The sequence below is a fragment of the Ambystoma mexicanum genome, chromosome 4q, assembly GCF_040938575.1.
Source record: "Ambystoma mexicanum isolate Mex_15411 chromosome 4q, UKY_AmexF1_1, whole genome shotgun sequence".
Taxonomy (NCBI): Eukaryota; Metazoa; Chordata; class Amphibia; order Caudata; family Ambystomatidae; genus Ambystoma; species Ambystoma mexicanum.
Window position 1 is genome coordinate 1,067,914,511 of NC_090928.1, and position 20,534 is coordinate 1,067,935,044.

Here is a 20,534-nt window from a genome sequence, read left to right on the forward strand (position 1 = left end):
ATAGGTAAATAAGTGTTTAAAAAAGAAAAAAACGGGTTTTGGGGGGCACTTGGAAACTTTTTTTTCCCGACACTTTTGTGTCGGAACTTTTGGCATTCGAAACTTTGACTGTCGAAACAGTCACTAGGAACCATGGGTATGCATCACTGTGTCAATGTCTGCTGAATCTTCCTCACCTGACTCTTCTTCAGGAGTGAAGACGGGATCCTCTTCATACGGAGTAGAAGACAACTTGTTTTTCTCTTCTTGAAGAGGTACGGCCGACCCCGGGAAGAAGACACTATGTCCGCTGATAAACCAGCTAAGGCAAGAGACCCCTCTTCCAGGATTAGCCAAATGAAGGGAAAAAGCCAAAGGCTGGAAAAAACCCTTTGGGGTCCTGTTGTGTAGATGAGCTGCCAGCTGCACAGAAGGTATCCAATAGCAGAGTTCTTAAATGACTTTAGTAAGATGGAAAGGGAACGGTTCCCACATTTCCACAAAAAAAAGACAGTGGAAGAGTTTGATGACTGGAGGAAAGGATGGCTGGAGTGAGCAGCTCGAGCAGAAGAGTGACGTAAGTAGGGAAACAGTTGATGAGAATCAATGGCGTCGGAAGGAGCAAACGCAGAAGAGCAGCAGGGAGAGGAGCCAGGCGTGGCAGAATCTGGCAACTGGAGTCGCAGGAAACCACTGAGAAAAGAATTGAAGAACTTGCAGTAAGGTGAAAGCGGGAGGTTGAGCCGAGTAGATAGGAAACCGGAAAGCAAATGGAACAATGATGCAGAGCGAAGAGATGTGCTAAGAAAATTGAGCATCTTACCCAAAGGAGAGAGAAAAACAACTAGGGGTGCAAGCGAGAGAGTCCAAGCCTGAATGAATAGAAACTCAGGGGGCGCCATCTTGGAAAAAGACTAGAACAGGAAGTGCCCGTTCTAACAAAGAGTAGTGGAACACTAACAGCGTAGACTACATCTTTGCCATAGCTTCCAGGAGCGGCAAGCTGTAACAGTATGCCTCCTCTTAAGTCTGGTTGGTGGTCCTGGGTTTTCCTGGGTGTAGACGGTGGAACCGGTGAAGTAGCAAAGGTGCCTTAATGTAAGATACAGGTTCCCAAGAATTTTCTGATAGGGGATAACCTTTCCACTGAACCAAATACAAAAGCCTTCCTTTATGATAGCGTGAGTCACAAATTTTGGAGACCTCATACACTTCTGGTTCCTCCGGGGGTGAAGATTGGAGTCTTTTCCTCTTGCGAGGAAAAAGGATCCGGTATGAATGGACGTAGAAAAGAGGAATGGAATACAGGGTGCAGCCGGCTTGAAGAAAGTGGTTCCTTGATCCTGAATGCCACTGGATTAATCTTGGTGAATATTTCAAATGGTCCGATGTACCGTGGACAGAGCTTCGAAGGCCGGACCCATCTGCGTAAATACCTGGTAGAGAGCCACACCCTGGAACCTATCTCCTAGTCAGGAACAGGATTTCTGTGTACACCAGCTTGGGTCTTATATTCCTGTCTCTGGTTCTTGAGATTTTCCCAAGTGTTTTTGTGGGCTTGAGATAAGTCATTCAAGAGTGGGTCAATCAAACGAATGGCAGTAGTAGGGAAGGTAGTACTGGGAAGGAACTGTGGGTGGAGGCCATAGGTGCAATAAAAGGGGCTCATTCCTAAGGAAGTGTGCAAGGTGTTACGGTACACAAATTCAGCCATGGGGAGCAGGTTCACCCAATTATCTTGTTGCGAGTTAATGAAACAGCAGATATACTGTTCCATGGTGTGATTACGCCTCTCCGTCTGTCCATTAGTTTGAGGAGGGTACCCAGATGAGAGGGCTCATTCTATGCCGAGAAGGTTACACAAGGTCTTTCAGAATGAGGATGTGAATTGCGAACCCCGGTCAGAAGTGACAGACTCTGGGATACCATGTAGATGAAAAATCTCCCTGAAAAGATGGCAGCCATTTCAGGGCACGTGGCTCCACGGTCTACTGGGATTGGGACCTTGTTCCAAGTAACCAATAGGATTTCTTGTGCTGTACTTGCACTGTGCACAGATTGGACAAAAGTGAACAAAGGCCTTGACGTCCTTACATGACGTAGGCCACCAGAAAGAACATCTGATGAGATCCAACATGGCATCATAGCCCTTGTAACCCGCGGTCTTCCCTGCATGACACCAAGACAAGACCTTTCTTTGAAGGGAACCCCTGGGAACAACCAACACATCTTTGTGAAAGAGAAGGTCAGCCTTCCTCATAAAGGCAGAATCCTGCTGGTTATAAGCAAAACCTGTGGAAGCTTCCTTAACCTCCTGTAGAAAAGATGACACAGAGTACAGGAATCTGTTCCTATGAAAAAGAAGCATGGTAGTCGGGACTGCAGAGGTATCTGAGCTGAATTTGTGTGACAAGCCATCTGCAACTAAATTCTCAGATCCAGGAATGTATGTGAGCACAAAATCGAACTGGGCACAGAAGAATGCCCACCGGGCTTATTGAGCATTGACACAGTCCATCTGTTGTAGGACCTTGAGGTTTCTATGGTCAGTCCTGATCACGAAGGGGAGGAGTGGCTCCTTGCAGCAAGTGTCGCCATTCATAGTGGCTTGTTTCATAGCTTACAGCTCTTTCTCGATAACACAGGAGTTCAGTTTGCTGCAGTTAAAAGTCTTGGAGAGATAATCAATAGGATGTTCGGTTCCGTCGATAAGTTGTTTAAGTACGGCTCCCATAGCCCCCGTAGAGGCATCAATTTCCACAGTAAAAGGGAGATTCTGATCCGGTTGTTTGAGTATTGGGACTGAACAGAGCAGATCCTTGAGACGACGAAAAGCCTCTTCTGCTGCTTGGCTCCAAATGGATAGTACATCCTTCTTGAGCAAAGAGGTAATGGGTAAGACAATCTTGGAAAACTCTGGTATAAATTTGCAGTAAAAGTTTGCTAACCCCAAAAACCTTTGAATGTCCTTAACCGAAGAAGTTGTTGGCCACTGCATCACTGCTGAAACTTTGCGTTGGTCCATTTCGATACCCTTATCTGACAAAATGAAGCCTATATAAGGAACAAAGGAGACTTCAAAGAGACACTTCTCTGGTCTGACCAGCAGTTGATTTATCTATAGTCCAATACCTCAGACAACTGCTTCTGATGATGCTCCTGTGTCCTTGAGAACACCCATACGTCATCAAGGTAAATAACAGAACGCAACAACAGATCTGAGAACAATCAGTCCATCAAACGCTGAAAGACAGCGGGGGCATTTACCAGGCCAAAGGGAATAACCTGATACTCGAAGTGCACACATGGGGTCCTGAAGCATGTTTTCCACTCATCCTCAGATTTGATCCTTAAAGGGTGATAAGCCCCTCGGAGATCCAACTTCGTGAAAATGACAGAAACCTGCACCGCCTCTAGGACATCTCTAATGAAGGACATGGGTATCAGTCTTGGATGGTGACTCGATTGAGACCGCGGTAGTCGATACATTGCCTGAGCTCTTGAGTGTCCTCCTTGGGTATAAAAAATAGTGATGCCCAGCCGGTGACTTGGAGGGTCTGATGAGCCCGTTCTGTAGGTGGTCTTCAAGGTTCTTCTTCAAGGCCTTATTTTCAGGAATGTCAAAGAAAACATGCGACCAAAGGGTACTAGAGCATCCTGTCTTAAATCAATGGCACAGTCCTCTGGGCAATGGGGAAGCAGTTCCTTGGGAACCTTGTCCATAGAAACCTCCCTGAACGCGTGATAGCACTCTGGTATGCAGTTGACACCAAGTGACCATGAAATTGTATACTCTGCAAGAGAGGACCTCTCCTCTGTATCGTGAAAACAATGGGAGGAACAATATTCTGAATGAAAGTGGAGAGTGTATTTGTTCCAGTCAATCAGAGGGTTCTGCAACCATAACCAGGGTATCACTAATATTACAGGGTAGTGAACCGCTCGGATAATATCAAAACAAAGGGTCTCCTGATGATCGAAGATGGAGAGTCCCATGAGTACTGAAGTGTGAGTGATGGATACTTACGTTCGGCCCTTCTTTCAGTCAAGCGATAGTCAATCTGAAGTACCAATGAGATCATGTCAGGAAGAGTGGCCGGTCGAGCGATGCGAGCCAGCTCATCCTTAAGGTCTTCGTGAAATCCCCTTCTGAAGATGGAATATTGCGCCTCCTCAGGCCAGCCTGCTTCAGACGCAGTTTGCTTGAAATTACTGATGTGAGTCATAAGATCAGTTGAACCCCGGTGAATGTCGAGAAGTGATTTGCAGGCCATATGGAACATCTCTGGTCTCTCGAATGTCTGTCTCAGCAGGGCAAGAAAGGCCTGGTAGTCCTGTAGAACTGGATTGGCAGAGGTGACCAAAGGAGCTGCCCATGCCAAGCCATTGCCTACAATATTGGACACCATAAAGCCCACTCGGGCCTTGTCAGTGGGGTATTTGGAGGTGCGTAAAGGTGAAATGAACAATGCAGGCATCTATAAATAACGTAATCTTCTTACGGGATCTGTCATAGTTGCCAGAGGCAAGTCCCATGGGAGGAAGATCCAAAGTATGGTCCTATCTGGCAGCCACCAGCTGCCTAATTATGGTATTCTTGGACATTCAGGCCCTGAACTTCTAATGAAAGCCCCTGGACCGCAGCAATGAGCTCTTGGACCTGTTCATCTGTAGCCATCCTGACCTGGGACTGTTGGCGCTGCAAACTGTCAACGCCTGCTGAATTTTCCTCACCGGACTCTTCTTCAGAAGTGAAGACGGGATCCTCTTCATACGGAGTAGAAGACCACTTATTTTTTGATGATTTTCTCTCCTTGAAGAGGTGCAGCTGACCCCAGGAAGAAGCAGCAAGGCCTGTTGATAAACCAGCTACAACAGAGACCCCTCCTTGGGATTAACCAAATGAAGGGAAAGAGCCAAAAGGCACCAGCTAAAACAGAGACCCCTCCTTGGGATTAACCAAATGAAGGGAAAGAGCCAAAAGGCGGAAAAACCCCTTTGGTGTACTGCTGTGTAGATGAGCTGCCCGCCACACTGAAGGTATCCAATAGCAGAGGTCTTAAATGTCTTTAGTAAAATGGAAAGGGAAGGGTTCCCACCTTTCCAAAAAAAGACAGTGGAAGAGTCCGACGACTGAAGAAAAAGGATGGCTGGAGTGAGCAGCTCGAGAAGAAGAGTGACGTGAGTAGGGAAAAAGCTGAGGAGAATCAATGGAGGCGGAAGGAGCAAACGGAGAAGAGCAGCAGGGAGATGAGCAGAGCGCGGCAGAAGCTGGCGACTGGATTTACGCGAAACTGCTGAGAAAAGAACTGAAGAACTCAAAGTAAGGTGAAAGCAGGATGTTGAGCCGAGAAGGCAGGAAACAAGAAAGCAATGGAACAATGATGCAGAGTGAAGAGACGTGCAAGAAAAGTGAGAGTCTTACACAAAGGAGCGAGGAAAACAATTAGGGATACAACGCAAAGTGAGAGAGTCCAAGCCTGAATGAATAGGGACGGGTGCCATCGACTAGCATGGGAAGCACCCGTTCTAGCAAAGCATAGTGGCACACTAATGGCGTATACTCCATCTTCTCCATAGCTTCCAGGAGCAGCGAACTGCGACACACTGTCTGTACTTTTGTGATTTTATACCGAACTAGTTACAAGTGATGATGATGGTTAAATGAATCCACACATGCATACATGGCAAGAGAGATGTATTTATTTTCTTTTCCACCCATCACTGAAAGATTTCAAACTATACTCTGATCGTCCCTATTTTTCATACACACCAGCATACAATAAACTATGTAGCTCAATTGACCATTTGGGCAATTAGGTAGAGCGCTCCACCCACAAACAGGGCCACTACCCAGAAAAAAAATGTGTACCTAGGAACTGAAACTCAGTGATCGAGTTTCTAACCGAAAACTTGGAAAGGGTAGGACGTCCGCTCCAGGACGTTCATTTGCTCAAAGACAAGAACACAAACCCACTCCGAGCGTTTAGTCCGTTTTCTTTCTCTTGACTTACCATACTCAGTACAGCATACGTTGCCACTGCCAGGAGCGGGGCAGCCAGGGAAAAGGCCAGCAGATGTTTCTGAATTTGTTTTTTCTCCAAGCCGGCATGCATCAGGAAGGTGACGAGGCCAAATGCAGCAGGAGCCTGGAAGAAACAGGCAGCGTGAGCTGTAATGCAAACCTTTCATAGGCTAGCTAACAAACGCGCGTGCAGTCATTTTATTCACATAGGATGATCGCTACGTCTCTTCTAAAGGAAGGACAGTGCCCTGTCGTTCATCACATTCTGTAGCTTTTGGTCTCAGTTGGCATGGTGGTTATTTTACATGCCTCATTTTTTTTAAAATACCACCTATTAAGGAGACGTGATGAAATCACATGGGATAATTACTTAATGGGCTAGACAGAAAGCATTGTTTGGGCTACACATCGATCATTAACTGCACTATGTTCAGCTATCCTCCGGTCATGGGCGTAGGAAATGGGGGTGACACTGGGGACAAATCCCCCCCTGAAGATTACAAGCAGTGGGGTTATAATGCCATGTATCCCCCCACAATCTGAAACGAGGTGAGGGAAAGCAGGGGTTTTATTTTACCAAGTGATGGATGAAGCAGCAGGGCAGCGTTAAGTAAAATCAGAGCTAGACTAAGCGAACATCCAGACCAGCCTAGGTGGTTCGCTCATCTTCCTACTGGCTGCAGCTGGCTGCCTGGTGCACAGCACATAATTCCTTTCTGCCCAGGCTCGCGCGTCTTCACATGTGAGGGACGATGCACACAGATATTGTGCAAAGTGGCATCTATGGTGCACACAAGGGAATGCACAAAGGGGTAGCGAGGGTGTACATGGGTGGTGCACACAAGGCATCTGCATAGCTACAGAGGTAGGTCTGATGCATCATGTCTGTATAGAATGGTAAGGTACAGGTACATTGTGGTAGTTATTGTATATATTTGGTATCTGCATAAATGTAGGTATATGGCCTGTAAGATAGCTCAGCGGGTTGCACACTTGCTGCTGAAATCTGTGTGGGTTCTGCAGGTCGCAGGCTGGAATCCCTCCAAGGCCAACTCAGTCTTTCATCCTTCTGAGATGGATCGATGAGTACCAACCTTGTTTGGGTGATAGTAATTGCATTGGCAAAGGCGCTATATGAATAAAAAATACTCTTTTTGTATTGTGAGCAGAGTAGGGAATGGGGCATTTGATTTGTGCATTGTGGTAGGTATGATGCACATATGGTGAGTGTACACATATCAATATGGTGCACTTTGTGTGCGCATAGTGGTAGTTAGGTATTAGGCAGATAAGGTATCCACAAAGGGGTAGACATGGTTCATACTTTGATTGCAGAGCAGGTGATGGGCTGCACATAATATGTGCAGAGACCTCAGTATGTTTCATGCACACTGCTTGCAGAGCAGTTGGTGTGCTGCCCACATAGTATATGTACAGACTGGTTGGTGATTATTGTTCAAAGATCTCTATGCACCAATCACACGGAATCCGGCAGTGGTGACCACTGTTCGCAATAGTGAGTAGGAATCATGCAGAAGCTGTTTGTAAAGCAGTGGGTATAATGCATACGAGGTTTGTGCTGTGAAATAGGTATGTGCACCCGATGTAGATAGCACAGTTGATACAGCGTGTGTAGAACTGTAGTTGTGGTGCATAAAGGGTAGGGGTGTAAATCAGTTGATATGTTGTACCAGTGTGTGCAGAACGGTAAGCTTTATGAACATGTGTGTGAAAAGCAGTTGGTATGGTGCACACATTGTGTGTGGAGACATTTTGGAATGGGGCACACACAATGGGCCTCATTACGACCCTGGCGGAAATGGAAAAATGATGGCGGAAATGCAATACCGCCATCGAACACCGCTCGTTGCGATTATGACCCGTCACCGTAAAGTACGATGCCATTAGCGACACCGCAGTGAACGGCAACGCTAACTGCACCAAGTACGCGCACGCGCGCCTTGCAAAACCGGAATCACCGCCATGGCGCAACGGTACGCGAATTCTGACCCTAGCGGACATGTACTGAACGCCATCAAGCACGTCGTAAAGTACCATTCCGCCATGGCGAGAAATACGGCATCGTGAACCAACCGTAAATGGCCCACTGAGTGCCTGTACTCCACTCCCTGGCCACATTGCACAACTCCTGGCAGGCGCAATGTACTCACACTATGCAACCAGTGAAATCTACAATTCACCCATGCATGCCAACGTAGAAAAGCATGCAGGGGCTCAAAGCGCCCCGTGAGTGGGCATCCATGTACGGCATGTCACCATAGCCGTACTGATGCAGCACAGGCATGTGAAGGTACAATACATCAAAATGAAAATCAAGAACACATGACACAAAACAACAGTAGTCCCCCATCGCTTGCCACCAGCGCAAGGCAACATCCAAAACAGCATCCTGAGGGGGATTGCACCAGCCCTGTACTCTTGCCAGTAAACAAACCAACCATCAGCAGAAGCATGTACCACACAAGTTGGCAGAGTGACTGAGCAGCCAGGCTCATCCCAAGAGGGGCCGATGGGAGCTGCAGGGCACAGATGGCATCAATACAGAAGCTATTCCAATGGACATGACCCCAGTCCCCCTCCAACAAACGCACGCAAACACAGTCACCTGTGACCAGCCACATTCTGAACATCCCATCATTCCACCAATCGACCTGGCTGACAGGCACCAGTCGGCCAAAAGCCAATCCCCCGCCCCTGAACAGCACATCATGTAAACAGTCACAATGGCAGCCCCTATCCGTGACCATACTGTGCTACGTAGGCAAACGCGGCCAGTACTGTACCACACAACTCAACTCAGAAGGCGGAACACAATGCAGATCATCTCGCAATACATACCGCCACAAATCGAAAATCGCCACATCACCTGCAAAGAACAACGCAACACGACAAATATCGGAATACAATTTAAATGCACATCCAAATGACAAAGGCCCCACAGCAATTTGCAAAATAACACCAAAACAACCATCATCACCGAGGGCTGCATCTGCAATAATTGACCAGCTTCCACTTGTGTGACGCCCTGTACCATCATGGCACACAGGGCCTACATCAACGTTCCAAAAGGCAACATGGAAGCGGCAAGAACCGCAGGTCCGTCCCATGAGGCAGGCACTAGTCGAGCTGAAAGGCCGAAATGTTGCACCTAGCCACCAGTACAGCGTAAGGGCATGTGGCCCATTGGCGATCGTCCCATAAGATCGAAATGGTGCTCCACTGATTCACCCGAAGCTGCAGGAGTCGAGAGTAAAAACCATCTGGAGGAGTGGCGTAGAGATGGCATCTGCAATAGGGCAGGAGATACCTGTCACCCAAAAGAAACACAAATTAACCGATTGCATTACGGGACTCATGATGCATTACAATCTTCATTCAACACACCAAATCCACACCCATATGCATGCTAGCCCACTCCAAAGGAATATACACACCCCTAAATCAGTATCGAATCATAACGAAATCAATCGAGGTAAATACACCATTGGCAACGTCGGTTACTGTGCATGCGTCCGTCAAGATAGAACCCATGACATGGGATTAGTAACGTGCCTAGACACAAGTGTATGAAGGCGCGTCGAGACAGGGAGGATCCGACAAGGGCAGATAGACGTAAGTCCCACTATGGCAGCCTTGCATCACATAGCGCAGGGGAAGGGGAGTGATTCAAAAAACCCATGTACATGGCAGACCCTAAACGGAATCATCAGTCCATGCATCCATTCATCATTCCCTCATCCCGCAATGAAAACGCATGAATATTCACTCACATAATATGTGAAACTTCCATCGCGTCTGTGCGTAATGCAGTCTGCAAAAACCACTGTGCTCCTGGCCGGATCTGTAGTGTTGTGAAGCAAGATGGATTTGGGAACGTCCTGCCTTATCGTCCACTACGCTATTGCGCATCCCATTCAATTCATATCATTCATTGCCTGCTCGTTATGGGCCATGTCCCAAGGACATTCTACAATAGAACGTTACATTTCCAGCCAGACCTGTGGGCGTATCCTCGCCGCTACTTCAAAACCAAAAATGCTGGCCTTCGAATTCCTCACTTGCAACATTACGTCGAAAAGGCTTCTGTGAACGCTTGCATTCACAATTACATCAATGTAGTGCGGCTGTGTGTCATAATGCTAACTGGCTGCAATCACAAATGGGACGCCACGCCCGTCGGTGAAGTACGTTACTGTGCTGCATGAGGGTCGGCCATCGATCGAGCCCTACATACCACTGACTCTTCACAGGTATGTAAGCGGCTGCAATCATAGCATGTGTAACAATGGGAGCATAGCATGAAAATCAGTCAAAGTACATCACACTGCCATCGGGATTTGATACATGATTCCAATCCCAAGATGCCATGCGGCCAAATGCAGCCTTACGTGCGGGACGTGCTCGGCCAGAAGGGATTGCATCTGCCACAGATTCATTCAATCAGCACAGGTGGAGGCCATACAGGCCGACAGCACATATATAGCAGACCCAAACCCCTCCCACAACCACTCCCACTCCAAAATGCTACCGGCAGGACTAGCGATGTTGGGCCTGGGGGACCAGATAGCACTGCAAGTGCTACAACTACAAGAAGACGACGAACAACAACAGGTACAACAACCGGGCGCACAGGGGAGACGGAGGAGGAGGAGGAGGGCAAGGCAGGGTCAGCAAGGCCCACAAGCACTGCCACTACCACCACGCAGGCGGCCCGCAATCCCACGCCTCCGAGCCGATCCGTTCAACCTCACTGCTGAGCAGATCCACACCCTCTACCGTTTGGACCGGGACACCATAATCGCCATTGTGGACATGACACATGCTGACCTCGTGAGCATGATAGATAGCCCAACCGCCATCCCACCCCTACTGAAGGTGGTGTCTGCACTCCACTTCCTGGCCACAGGCACCTACCAGCACACAGTGGGACAGTTGCATGGCATTTCACAGCCACTGTTCTCACGGACACTCTTCCAAGTGCACGATGCCCTCCTGAAGCACGCCGACGACCACATCACACTACCACGCACGTACCAGGAGATTACCAACGCAAAAGTGGGATTCCATGCACTTGGCGGCATCCCGGGTTGCATTGGTGCCATCGACTGCACCCATGTTGAATTGGTTGTCCCACATGCCATGGAGGTCCAGTACCGCAACCGGAAACAATTTCATTCAATCAATGTGCAAATGGTGTGTGACTCCAACAAGATATTTACGCATTGTTGTGCCAGATTTCCAGGATCTACCCATGATTCTATGGTCCTGAGGAACACAAGAATACCACGCTACATGGAGCGACACGCAGGGCACAGATCCTGGCTACTCGGTGAGTCTCATTCCATGCATGACATCGTGGCCCATTTGATGCGTCAATGACCTTGCAGGAGGGGGGGGGGGCTACTTAGCACTATCATTCCACTGACACCCTTTATTCGTCTCATACAGGTGATGCCGGGTATCCACTGAAGAGATGGCTCCTTACACCAATCCGGAACCCACAGAACGAGCATGAGGAGGACTACAACCATGCCCACTCACGTACCCGTGTGGTCATTGAACAGGCATTCGGCCTACTGAAGGCTCGTTTCCGCAGCCTCAGCAGGTCTGGCGGGGCACTCATGTACAGCCATGAGAAGGTTTCTAAGATGGTCATGGCATGTGTCATGCTGCACAACATGTGCATACGTAGGAATGTGCCCATGCCCCCTGACGCTGTACTGCATGCACCTGAAGATGATGATGATGATGAGGGTGGGGATGTGGAGGCACCTCAAGGAGTCCATGAGGCACAGGATGCACGTGCAATCCGACAGAGCATCATAGATGCATGCTTCTAGCAACCACGCATGGTGCCTATTACACGGAAAGGGGACCTGTGGCACTGTGTGTGTGTAGTACAGGCACATTGTGGACTGTACGCCTATGAAGGCCTCGTACGCAAATATCAATGTCCACACATGTCATTGGATGATAATGAGATGCTGTATTGTTAATGTGATTTGATTTATACACCCTATGGACACGCCACCCAGTGAAGCCCAACACACCCCCTCCACCCTACTACCTCCCCCCCCAACACCAGTGTCCAAATATGCATGCTGTCCGTGGTTGGACGCTATTGCAAGCCCCCTCTACGGGTATCAGGGGCACCCCTGCCCGTGGAGCGCAGGTTCCTGCCAGATCTGCGTTGGGGGCTGCCCTGGACGGAACTTGCCACGGATGATGTCTCTGCCTGCTCGCGTCCATGCATGTCTCTGAGGGTTTGTGAGAGCTCCGAGAGCACACGGCGCACAGCAGCAAGTTCAGCACAAACGTCTTTGGACGTCGCATGCAGTTCCCCCCTCAGGCTCTCGGTGCTTTTCTCCATTTGTGCTCTCAGGCTCTCGGTGCTTTTCTCCATTTCTCCCCTGAGGCTCTCACTACTTTTCTCTATTTGTGCCCTGAGTGTCTCGGTGGATGTTTCCATGGCTGCCCTGGAAACCCCGCATTCATTTGCATGGTCCTTGAGTAGCGTGGACACTTCCTGCTGTTGCTCGATCAGCAGGTCGAGGGACTGTTGCCTCTGCTGGGCCATGGACATTTGCGGTGGTGTGACAGGGGGGCTGCTCAACACATGTTGCCTTGGCACAGGACTTGTGGGGGTTGGCCAGTCGTCGTCTTCAGGGTGCCCCTGCGTGGTTTCGTCATGGTGTAGGGGATGGAACATGCAGGGGGATTGGGAAAGGTCATGGATGGTACCTACGTCGCCAGCACTGTTTTCCGTGTCGGAGCATGCTGGCATGACAGCTGTGTCACCTATGGTGCTGCTACCACCAGAGGCAGTGCCATCAGATACGTTCTTTGGGGGGACCTGTGGTGCTGGGGTTGTGGACTTGCTGGCTGCTGGGGTGCCTGTTGCAGTCCCCTCCAGTGTGCTGCCACTTGATTCCTGCTGCTGCCGTGTCTTGATCCTTGCACCTGAGGTGGAGGCTCTTGGGACGTTGGTCCTGGCCCTCTTTGCAGGCGTGCTGGTAGGGGTGTCCTGCAGCTCGTCGTTGGTATCGGACCCTGTGGTGGAGTAAAGAGGGGCGAGCGTTAGTTATGGGTCTGTCGGATTTGGAATGGCAACGTATCAAATGCATTGGGGTGGTACATGAGGCTGATTTGGGACTGGGCCTTGGAGGTGGTCTCATTTTCGTGTGGATTGAGGAGGCATTCATTTGGCTGCCTGCAGTTAGGGGGTGCATGCTGCACATGTAGGGGTTGTTTATGGCATCTTGATTGATTTGTTTATTCATTCTGACTTTTAGAGGGCGCTGTCAGGGCAAAGTATGTATTGCACTATGGGGTCACATGGTACTGCACATGTTCGTGGTTTGTGGATTTCGCATTGTTTCTCTTGGCCAACCTACCTGATTCTCCGGATGTCGGCACTCCTTTCTCCATCCCTCCGACTCCCTCTATGCTCTCCATTCCTATGGTGGAGGCGCAGATATCCTCCCAGGGGGTCAACTTGATGGGCGACTCTGAACCCCCCCCGGTAGCTGTGGCGATGTTCCTGTTCGCAGAAAGTATGCTGCGTACGCGGATCCGCAGGTCGTCCCACCGCTTGCGACATTGCTGTGGCGTGCGGGGTGTTGTCCCCACCGCACTTACGCGCTGTGCCACCAGGGCCCATATGGCCTTCTTGTTGGCAAGGGCCGTCCTGGTCATTTGACTGGAGAAGACGACGGCGGCATTTTCCTGGAGGGTCTCGGTGAGCACGGTCAGTTCCTCTCGGGAGAAGTGTACCTGCCGCTTGCGGTCACACGCTTTCTTGGCTACCTTTCCCATATTTATTTTTTTAACTGGGGTTGCTAACGGGTTGGGATGTGTGTCAGGGTCGGATTTTTAATGGTTGTGTTGGGATTCGGATTTTATAGTTGTGCGGCGTGCTGTTTCCCGTTCCGGCCACATGCTTTTACTTCCGTTTCCGTATATTTACGGTGCCCGTAATTTGCGGTGCCCGCTCGTTACGGTGACCGCTCATTACGGTGACCGCTAAGATGGGTGGCGGTATTGCACCTGGTGCAGCGTACGGCGGCGGTAAGGGCCGTTTTGGGGTCATTTCCGCCATCGCAGCCTTTCGGATTCCGCCATGGCGTAATGCTCGTGCCCGATGGGTCGTAATTAGCCGCACTTTGCTCCTTCGTGCAATGGCGGAAACGCTATTTACGCTGTTGCGGTCCGGTCAGTCACTTTCCGCCAGGGTCGTAATGAGGGCCAATGTGTGAAGAGTCATAAATATGATATACATATGGTGCTTGCAGATTGTATGGTTGTGTAGTGCCCACACGGTGTGTGTACATGAAAGAAATCATGAACAAGTGCCAGAACTAAGTACCAGTCAATTAGGCAACAGTAACACCTGTTTATTGTAGAGCTACGAAGGCTTTGGCACTCGGCTGGCCTTGCCTTATGTTAGTTTGAATATGGGTTGATTTGAGTCTGTAGCAAAGTCCCCAAGGTGGCCCCGGTCCCCCCAGATTGTATGTGTCTGCTACGCCAATTCTCCCGGTCATTAACTGAATTATGTTCTGAAATTACCTCTTTTTAGTAGCACGCAGCAGACTCATGTAGAAAAGGCACTTGGCTGTATTCTTAGCCAGAGCCAGCCAGCCCGGGATTTTGCTGCTCTCCATGGACCGCTCATTTTCATGCCTCGTCTGCGGTTCCAGGCGGTAGATCCCTCATACAGCCCTCACTCTCGCGAACACGACACCCATGCAGGGATTAGCCCATGCGATCCCAGCTCATACAGGTATCAGGTAATATTATCCCCACCAATAATATCGCCATATATATGGTTGTGGGGTAAGGCCATATGTGATATTATTTGTGAGGATAATTTATGGGGTTATTGGGACCGGGGCCTGTGGGGGTGTGCCCCGTTCCATTAAAAAATTATGGAGGTTGCGGGGGTGTCCCCCGCAGGTTCCATGGATTAATATTGCCGCAAAAATATGGCAATATTTTGGTTGCCAATATTTTTGCGGGGATATTAGCACATGGAACCCTCAAACAGGTAGTATTAAAAAATAAAATAGGAGGAATTTAAAATATCACGTTTTCACCGTTAGCACTGCACTCATAATAAGGTGCTTTGTCAGCAGGTGACTTTGTCAAGTGGAAAATAAAATAAAGATAAGGTGAAAAAAGTCTATTCAACAAAAGAACATCTGTTTCTTTAAGACGCACTTGTGTTCTTTCTCTTTCTTCCTTCCGAAAGTCAATCTACTGCTCCGGGGAGGAAACGCTGCATCAGTTTCACACGTAAGAGACTTGCTGGGAGATGCAGGCCATCATAGGACAGCCCAGAGACTTTATGGGCCGGCCTAGGAGTCTGTGGAACATCTGAAGACTCTATTGAAGACACACACTCTGATCCAAACACAGTCTATTTCAAACACAGTCTAAATGGGAGCTACATCGGGGCTCTAGGCGAGCCACAGAACCACTAGTGCACAAACAGATTGGGTGGCCGCACATATGCCTTTTGGCATACCCCAAGATGATGTGGGCTGGGTCTAGTCATGCCAGGGCTGGAATGGGAATGAAAGCAACACTGGGCATGTTAACGCCAGACCCCTTTTGCTTCATGTGTAGAGAGCGAGACTAACCCTCCCAACATGGGCTTTAGGGATTCTCCGAAGGGAACTTTGGAAATCCGGCATGGGGAGTGTGATGTCCACGTGACCACGGTCACGTGGACAAGCTAATAAAGGTGAGCGCGGAGCCTGCCGAAAGGCAGTTCCCACTCAACACACCCACACAAGTGTCTGTGTTTTGTTTCCCCTGCGCTACGTGCGTCACACGGCTAGGCCCAGCCCACGCTCTCATCACATTGGCGACGAGGCGGGAATCCCTTGTGAACCCTCCCGCAGAAGAGACTGCAGACTTTCGCACTGCCCCGGCAGCCCAGGCTCGCTGAGTTACTGGCGCCGGGGAGCGCGAAGGAAAAAAAAAACGCAAGACCCGCCGTCGCGGCCTTAAACAGTAAGTGCAGCGCTTCCCGCAAGAGATAAATAAATAAATAAATAACAGCCATTCTCCACAGGCCCTCACAGTAACAGGAAAAAAAGGAAGGGGAGCCTCAGCCGTGCCCTGGCATAAGCCCACACAACGCCAAGCGTGAAGAAAATAATTATTATTATAACAATAAACACATATTACTTGAAGAGAAATAAGGAAGCTCTGTTTGAAGAAGTGAAGGAAAGAGGCACAAGAGGCATAACAAAGCCTGCAAAGTAATTTGTTTTTCTCTATATTGGAGGAAAAAAAAAATGTACTGCCACAGGAAAAAAAAAACAGTACCACACGCATCAGCACTGAACACACAAGAGGCCTTGTATAAATCCACATGACTCCACATGTGATGTTGTGGACCTGAAGCTTAACCATGGAATCAGAAGTACCCACAGCCCTTGCGAAGAACACGCTAAGATTACCACACATGTGCTGACCTTACAGATTTCACTAACCAAGCAACACCTGTCAGAAGGAGGTGGCAAGAGATAAGTGTGAACATGGCAGACGACATCACAACGCCGCAAAGGTTGCAAAACCAGAGCCGGAACCCAGACGCCAGCAAGTGGCTAGATACCACACAAGGCACGTTCATGCAACCATTTTAACCATATGGTGCCCACACTGGCCTCCGGTGGGAACTGTGGCTGCAACAATTTGAACTCTCCCTCCACACCCGCAAGATTAAAGGGATGGTCTAGTAAAAAATGTTATTTCAAAAATAGACAGGCCACATAAAAAAAAAATACTAGCATCCTCCGTTGTAAAACTTCCTATGTAAAATTTTGAGCTATTCAAGCTCAAAATTCGAAAAAGCAAGCACAGGTGCGCAGCCATTTTGTGAAATGGAGGCCCTCCTTTGCTGGCTTTTGCTTTTGCGGCACTAATGAAGGAAAAGCCAGCCAGCTGTAGTAAACAAAGTCTACCACTGGGTGGCTTTCCCTTCATTAGTACATCACAGCGGATGGGTAACCCCTAAACCATGGAACTGGGGAACAACAATATATCACAAGAAAATCCCAAAGGGGAAAAAAGGAGTTCACATGGAAGAGTACTATATTAATTTGAGTACTCAATTGTGGAGACTAGAGGCGAAAAAGAGAAGGAAGCCCAGTCATACATATTCACGTTTTCATTTTTAATTTATTACCATTCTAAAATAGCATAATATACAAACATCACAACAAAAAATAAAATAGATGAATTAATTTATAGTATAAAGTACTTATCAAATCTAATGCTTTACACCATTCAATCGCAATTTGATTGCCACAGTTCATAACCTCGTATTACTCAAGGTAAAATACCACTGTCTCATTTTTAAATTTCATTCAAATAGTGGAAATGCTGTGGAAAAAGCGAATAGTTAACAGTTGGATAAAGTGCTGAATGTAACCAAGTGCTAAGTACCAAATTGTTAATAAGGAATAAAGTACTGAATGCAAAAAAGTGCAAGGTGCCGAATACAAAAAAGTGCTGGGTGCCTACTGTGCATACATGATCTTCAAATATCATAACAGTTTCGGCGAAATCAACCTATCTGGCTCAATAAAACGAGCCAGTAGTCGCCTTCTTCAGGGCGCACTGAATTTTGCAAATGTGAACCTGGAACATACTAATGCTTGAATTTTTGTCTATCATTCAGTAGTTCTCACAGGTAAAACTTTGTACAATTCATGAGGGCTTGATTGTAGATCTGGAAGTCTGTTTAGAGACGTTAACCCTTAAAAAACACATAAAACAAACAAAATAGAAAAAAACATAGAAACTTTATGTTAAAATACAGAATATAATAAATGAGCCTCCTAATATTCGATGCCTCTAGCCATACAAATGAAACCTGGGGATATATATATATATTCACCTAAGTTGGTCCAAAAGTGGTGCCGAAAAATGTGTTAATTTCGATCCGCCACTCAAACAGGACTGATGATGCAAATAAATTTACATCTAAAAAGACAAAAATAAGAAGCTAAAAGAGATGTCACAAGATTATCTCAAACTTCAATTGCTAAAGCACAGTGTCCCCCATCTCCACAGGGAGCAGATCAGTATGTTGTCCCCTCTGTTACCAACCTTAAGATGTTGAATATTTCCAACACTGATCATAACCGCAATGGACTCAATTATGGATACGGATAAAGAATAATCAAAATCCATGAATCTTGGACGATGTGGGGTCCAGTCGGAAGAAGCCAACAACTACAGGGCCATAGATCCCTAAGTGAAAGATATAGAACAAGTTTGCATTTTAATATTTGCAAATCATTGAGTGCAGCGAATACAAAAGCATTTTAAGATGGAAAACAAGCTGCATCAAAATTAGATAGATTCAGACAGACAGGTGGCCTCCGAGCCTTTAAAAAAATTAAAATAAGTGGAATTGAAATATTGAAATAAATTACAATTTCATCGGACGCAATGGACAGATGCTTGAGTCAGGTAAATACCACCTACACAAGCCTGTCCTTATTTGTCATGCTACAACCGACAATTCTTGACCTCTTCGTGAGCCCATTTTCAACCAATATAGTGATATCACAATTCTAATCTAGAAAAATCTTCTCTCTGGGTTTCTAAACGGCCGGCGTGGATTCGCGCCGGCCGATATGCTCTCATCGACTGAATATATAAATACGCGGGACTCGAGACATAAATATAGCCCCATGTGTGCCCCGTGTCCCGTTGATACTGTAAGAGAGACTACGTTCGCCTCGCGAAGGGGAGAACCTATAAGTGTATATAAAAAAAGGATTTTACCAAAGTTCTCACCCAGAACGAGCCTTCTCTCTCGTCTATGAAAGCAACCGCCTGAGATGTACGCCGTCCGATGTTACGTCCGCGGCTGTGTGTTGTATAAACACTCGCGGTGCTAGAAACGGAAATAGGACTGCATGTATGCCCTTGGTCCCATGGAAACTAAAAAAGGACTAGGTGCGGCCTCGCAGCGAAAAGAAAGGAGACAACAAGTGTATGCTAACAATAGTAGCATACTAGGAATAAGCCAGCTATATTTAAAAGACTGGCGTAAAAAGACGCCATAGAGTGTTATAACCGCGGCTATATTCATCAATACACGCGAAATATCCCCTAATCAAAGTAAGGATACCTGCATCAGATTTAAGTTATTTTAATACTCGAAAGGGACTTAATCTCTAAAATGATTGGGCAAAGGCAAGATTTGCTGGTGTAGATATATTGAATCATCATAAGCAAAACCGAGTAAGAAGACACCTGCAGGGTTCTAATAAAGAGATATTTATTTATGTTACATGTTAAGGTATACAATGGAGCCATTCTTCTTGGCGATTTAATCCTATCGCATAGCTATTGGTGTTGTACATCCACCATTGTTCCCTTTGCGCCAAACGGGCTGCTGTATTGTAAACATCAGTGCCATAAACTTTTTCCAAAACACACCATTTCAAGCTGTTCAGATCATGATTATTTTCAACAAAATGAGACACTAAAGGGGCAGACACAATTTTGTTTCGAATTTTGGATTTATGTTCACCAATTCTAGTTTTAATAGGCCTAGATGTTTTGCCAATGTACGTTAGGGCGCAGGGACAGATAATTACATAAATCACATTTTTAGTGTTACACGTGGTATGATGCTTAAGGTTCCAATTTTTACCATTAATCGCTACAAAGGTTCCAGTGATTGTGGAAGCACATTGATTGCAAAAACCGCATGAAAAATGACCTTGGATGGGTTTACCACCCCACAGTCCTGTCACCGTATTCGATTTAGGTCCAGTACTCGACCTGTCAGCTTTAGTGAGCCAACTTTTAAGGTTCTTGCCTTTCTTGAATGCAAAAATAGGTTTTTCAAGTCCTGGATTATTTAATTGGAGCAAATGCCAATGTTTCATAATGCTTTGTTTGATCTTGTGGTGAAAGGTGTTGAAAGTTATGGCACAAACTAACCGCTCCTTAGTAATGTCTTCCCGAGGATGTTTCTCAAGGAGGATATCTCGATGTTGAGATCTGGCTCTTTTACGAGCCTGACGAAGTAAATGTTTTGGATAGCCTCGCTGATGCAATCTATCTTCAATAATGTTCGCCTGTATCTTATAGTCTTCAACTTTGGTACAGTTTCGTCTAGCCCTAAGGAACTGACTATAAGGAATGCTCTTGCGCAATGATTCCGGATGAAAACTATCGAATCTTAAAATAGTATTCCGATCCGTTTCTTTTCGATACAAGTCAACAGTAATGTGGCCCTCAAAATTCTCAATAAGCAAGTCCAAGAATGGCAAAGAGGTGCTATTAACTGACATGGTAAATTTAAGGTTCGTATCCATCGCATTTAGCCATGGAAGAAATACAAGGTGATCTGCCTTTGTTTTGTCCCAAATTATAATTATATCGTCGATATAACGTTTATACAATTTAATGGCATCTCTGTAGGGATTAATATCTGACAGAATACACCTGTTTTCAAAATTCCACATAAAAA

At 47.2% G+C, this 20,534-nt stretch overlaps 1 protein-coding gene across 2 annotated transcripts in view; it reads right to left on the bottom strand.

Moving 5' to 3' along the window:
• The window catches only part of LOC138468181 (zinc transporter ZIP9-like), a 381,835-nt gene that overhangs the window by 104,654 nt on the left and 256,647 nt on the right, over nucleotides 1-20,534 (bottom strand). For both annotated transcript variants that reach the window (XM_069608629.1, XM_069608630.1), the window contains exon 6: nucleotides 5,994-6,128. In XM_069608629.1, coding sequence (XP_069464730.1) covers nucleotides 5,994-6,128 — 135 coding nt within the window. The remainder of the gene's footprint in view (nucleotides 1-5,993; nucleotides 6,129-20,534) is intronic.